This window comes from Chrysemys picta, chromosome 9 (assembly GCF_011386835.1).
Source record: "Chrysemys picta bellii isolate R12L10 chromosome 9, ASM1138683v2, whole genome shotgun sequence".
Classification (NCBI taxonomy): domain Eukaryota; kingdom Metazoa; phylum Chordata; order Testudines; family Emydidae; genus Chrysemys; species Chrysemys picta.
In genome coordinates this window covers 43,081,449-43,085,770 of record NC_088799.1, presented here as the reverse complement: position 1 = coordinate 43,085,770, position 4,322 = coordinate 43,081,449, and the positions used below count along the sequence as shown (strand labels likewise).

Here is a 4,322-nt window from a genome sequence, read left to right as displayed (position 1 = left end):
GAGACTGTTTTGTGTTTCAAAGCCTTCATTTGGATTTTAAGTAGGAGGGGTTCATATCTTGCAAGTAAAAAGTGGAATCAGTTCAATATGATAATAAAATTTATTTAAAAAGCCCAGAAACTTAGAAGAAATTCTCCCAGGTGTAACTCAACCGGTTACAGCCTATTGTTGCTCCCTGGGAATCTGTGTAAATTGAGCAAGGAGCCATGTGATCTGCTCAGTACTCCCATTTTGAGTCTCTTCTTCTTAACAAAAGCTTTCTGCAAAGCAAAGCTTTGTAGGCAGGACATCTGTCGCTGTTTGGGGGGGCAAGTTGGCCATTGAAAAGAAGCAGTGACCTGTCAGCCTTGATTGATGGCCACAAGCCTCTGGTCTCGACCCCTCATGTGGGAAAAGAGGTCCAGCCAAGGAATGCCCTTATTCACATGTTAATTCTGGGCTATAAATACAGGCAGCCTTACAGAGGAGAGGCAAGAGAAGCAAAGAACCCTTCTGAAAAAGGAACAGCCGGTTACCCAAGTGCTTTCTTTCCCCCTTGCTTTCCAGCATTTAGGGGCAGACAAGCTGGATTATAATGACTGCCACGGCTATGGCCAGCAATGTGCAGAAACTTTCCAACACCAAAGAGGAAAGGAAGGTAGGTCATTTTATGTACAGATTTACACCTACCCTGACATGTGTGGGGTATGGATACTGCACATAAGTGTGTGGACTATTATTTAGACAACACTCACTGTAGATGGTGCTTCACAATTGCAAAAATGATAGACCAAAAATAATTCCTTTGATTATAAAGGAGTTTACAGGGTGTTTTTAACATTCTGGGCTGCATTTTCCTCTCACTTTACACTGGTTTTAAATTGGTGTATCTCTGCTGACTTCAGTTTAAGGAGAACAGACTGAAGCTTAATATGTGTAAGAAAGCGCTAAACTGGCAGAGTGGTAATGAGATTATAGAGCATACAATGTTTCCTACTTTGTACCACATCACCCTTGGATCCTCTGATGCCACAGGCAGAATGTGGCTCTTAAGGATTAAAAATGAGGGGCCCAATCTGTCCCTGACGCTGTCCACAATGGGAGTTCTGCCAGTGAGTGCAGTGGGAGCAGATTGTATTGTGATAAAACCTTGACATTCCGCCTCGTAAATCCTATTTTCTTTTTTAATATCTTCCTTTCAGTTAAGAAAGCCTCTGATTGAGCGAAAGCGAAGGGAAAGGATTAACAACTGCTTGGAGCAACTGAAGGAAGCAGTTGTTGGTGCATTTTGTTTGGACGTAAGTGTTGAATTTTTCTTGTCTCCCCCGCCCTTTCATTTTCTAAAAAAAAAAACAAGCCCAGCATCATACAAAACATTTCTTCTTTACTGACCTACTTACCTTTTTTTTAAAAAAAAATAGCAGTCTAAACTTGAAAAAGCAGATATCCTTGAAATGACAGTAAAGCATCTCCAGAATATCCAAAACAACAAGATCATGGGTGAGTTTCTTGTTTTTGCATTTTTCTTTCATTCACTTCATTTCAGATGTGGAATGTATTTCCAATCTTGAGGGGTGGGCTGCATTTTTAATCAAGTAATGTTTTTTGCAAAAATCTCTTTAAAACCTGATGACACCTACTTCTATTACCAGCATATCTTCTAGTTTCTACACTTTGCCACTAGAGGGGGATCTAAAGCCAATGCCTTTCAGTAGATGGGTTAAGGTTTTTCCCCCCAACAATGTTCTCTTTCGTTTTAGCCTTGCGCCACAATTTATAACAGCAATGAAATCAGAATTGAGGTATCCTCCTTTATTAAATGAAGTTGCGACAAACTTTTTATTGCTTGATTTTATTTTTTCAACCATAATGATCCTTATGGAAAAGCGCAAAAGAATTGATTAGGGATTTAATCAATAGGGCTTTATAGCAATTTAATTTAAAACCTATAGAATTCAAGAGAGAGTTATATTCTTTCTGTAGAATTTTTAAACCATCCTATAGAATCCAAGCTAGAATGCTAACCCTGTTATGGAATCACACAGGATGGTTTCAAGCCCTAGCTGTTATATAGTGACCAAGGCTATCATTCTCAGTTAAGTTCTATAGGACTTTTCCAGAAGAGGCAATATATTATGAACTTTTTGAATGCTTGTTTAGTCAAACATAATGTACTGCAAGCCCTGTGCACTTAAATTACTTGAATTATCTCCTGTTCTAATGCAGCAGATTCCAAAGTGGGTCTCGAAGCTCAGCAGAGGTACAGCACTGGATATATTCAGTGTATGCATGAGGTTCACAACCTTCTCCTGACCTGTGAATGGATGGACAAGACTCTTGGGGCACGATTATTAAATCATCTCCTGAAATCCTTACCCAGATCCAGCGAGGAGACCTGCAAAGCAGCCTTAAGGTCCTCGCCACCTGCTCACCAGTCTCACGCAGTGCAGAAATCCCCTATCTGCAATAAGGGGAATACCTCAGGGTCAAGTCCAGCTCAGGACCGGTTCTATCCTGTGGAGGAAAAACAAGCTTTGAAAAATTCATTTCAACCACAATCACTATCTCTCTTTAGTCAGCCTGATGTGCCACCTTCCAGCCAGATCCTGCGGCCAAATTTTTCTCATAATAACCCTAATATGGGATCATTAGATATGTGGAGACCATGGTAAAATGTATTTTATATTTCCCCTTCTAATCTTAGACACTTCTATATGTATCTTATAGATATGCCTCTTTAAAACACCTGTGGAGCAAATCTGTTCCTGTAGGTGTACTAAAGACCAGGGTACTTCAAGCCGAAGTAAACCTATACGTAGCCTGCATTATAGAAGGCTGCTATTATTTTGTATTTATTTAATACATATAAATTATTGTATAGAACCTCTCTTGGGCTTTTACTGTACATTAATTATATAACTTTCTTATGTTATTAAAAGAATTAACATCTAATTAATAAAAGAGAACTGAGGAAATACTATCTTTTGCATTTTGGTTTCTGCCGACATTTCTTTCAGATCTCACGTAAGCTACTGAGACCGTGTCCTTGAAGTAAAGAGGACAGGGTACACTCATTACTCCAGAGCAGTGGAAGTAACAGAAAGGAGAATTCAGCTCTAGCCTTCTGGAAATGCTACATTCATTCTAAAAACTTGGTTTTGAAATTTTTAATATTAATATACATTTAATTGGCGTTCTCTGTATTACCTGTTAAAACTAGGCTATAACATGCCCACCTGAAGAGACTTAGTTTTTTATAAAGAGCCAAGTCGATAGTGGCTTCTGTTTAATAACAAAAATATGTTGTCTGGTGCTTTGTATCTACATTTTTTTTTAAGTATAAATAAGTATTTGAAAGTTCAACACTGAAATTTCCCTGTCTACTTTTCTTCTCTCCATTGGGCATGCACAATGATCTGTTCTTGTAAGGTTGTTCCTAGGTGCTTGGCTGTTAGTTTTTGTTGTACTTTTTGTTTTAAAGAGAAAGCAGCCAGCTGCACACCCACTCAAATCTGAAGAATTAAATGAATCTTGTTAATATATGAGATTATAAAAAGGTCAGATGTTGGGCCCATCAACCTTGACAACTTCTTTAGGTTGAGTGAATTCCAGACAGGATATAAAGACCAGAAGGTAAGATTCCCTGCAAATCCTACCAATAAGTCTGGGAGGAATCTGCTAAACTTGTAGACAACATTTGGTCACAGTTTTTCAAGTCAAAGGCAGTTAAAACTTCTTTACAGTTAAAAGAGCAAGGGATCTCTTAAACAAACACTCTGCATACTAATTAATGACAGCCCCTCCCCAACAGGGGACTAATTATGCAGACTGATCTGTTTGATGATGTGTCGAAAGAGTGAAAGTCATCACCTTGGGTTTTAGCATCTCTGTGAAGCTCTCCCCTTTTATCCAGCCCTCTTGAAAAGCCATTAGAAATGGTAGCACAGGGATGGCAGGAGTAACAACTGGCTTACATGAAAAGAGGGCCCATTATCGAATGCAGGCACAACGCTGAAACTGTGGTTTCTGAAGCAACTCCTTTAGAAACACTGAATTGTACAAAACTATCAGTGGCCTAAATTTATGACTTGTCATTGTTTCTCCATTCTGGAACAAGCCTTCCAGACGAAAGATAACCTCACCAACGGCTAGCAATATAGATAACATGGCCCAGTCCAGCTCCCACTGAAGTCAATGGAAAGACTCCAACTGAGTAGAATGGAATTAGAGCAGGTCCATTCACCCAGCAGAGACAATATCAATATAAAATTCACATAGGCAATAAAAATTCCTTACTATTATTACTAATACCACCCCAAGTTATTAGAAGTGAAAGAATATTA

General features: G+C 38.9%; 1 protein-coding gene across 1 annotated transcript; it reads left to right on the top strand.

The window, feature by feature from the left end:
* The first annotated feature begins 301 nt into the window (after positions 1–301).
* Positions 302–3,284, top strand: LOC101944407 (transcription cofactor HES-6-like). Its single transcript, XM_005282626.4, has 4 exons — positions 302–637; positions 1,182–1,277; positions 1,401–1,479; positions 2,206–3,284. The coding sequence occupies exons 1-4, from the start codon at positions 575–577 to the stop codon at positions 2,649–2,651; spliced, it is 684 nt and encodes a 227-aa protein (XP_005282683.1). The 5' UTR covers positions 302–574; the 3' UTR covers positions 2,652–3,284.
* Positions 3,285–4,322: the final 1,038 nt, after the last annotated feature.

What these genes read in the sequence shown, in the direction of transcription:
- LOC101944407 (XM_005282626.4), top strand. Translation starts at nt 575, where the DNA reads ATGACTGCCACGGCTATGGCCAGCAATGTGCAGAAACTTTCCAACACC. An exon ending in ACACCAAAGAGGAAAGGAAG is followed by an intron (nt 638 to 1,181) that starts GTAGGTCATTTT and finishes TCTTCCTTTCAG; the next exon opens with TTAAGAAAGCCTCTGATTGA. An exon ending in CCAAAACAACAAGATCATGG is followed by an intron (nt 1,480 to 2,205) that starts GTGAGTTTCTTG and finishes GTTCTAATGCAG; the next exon opens with CAGATTCCAAAGTGGGTCTC.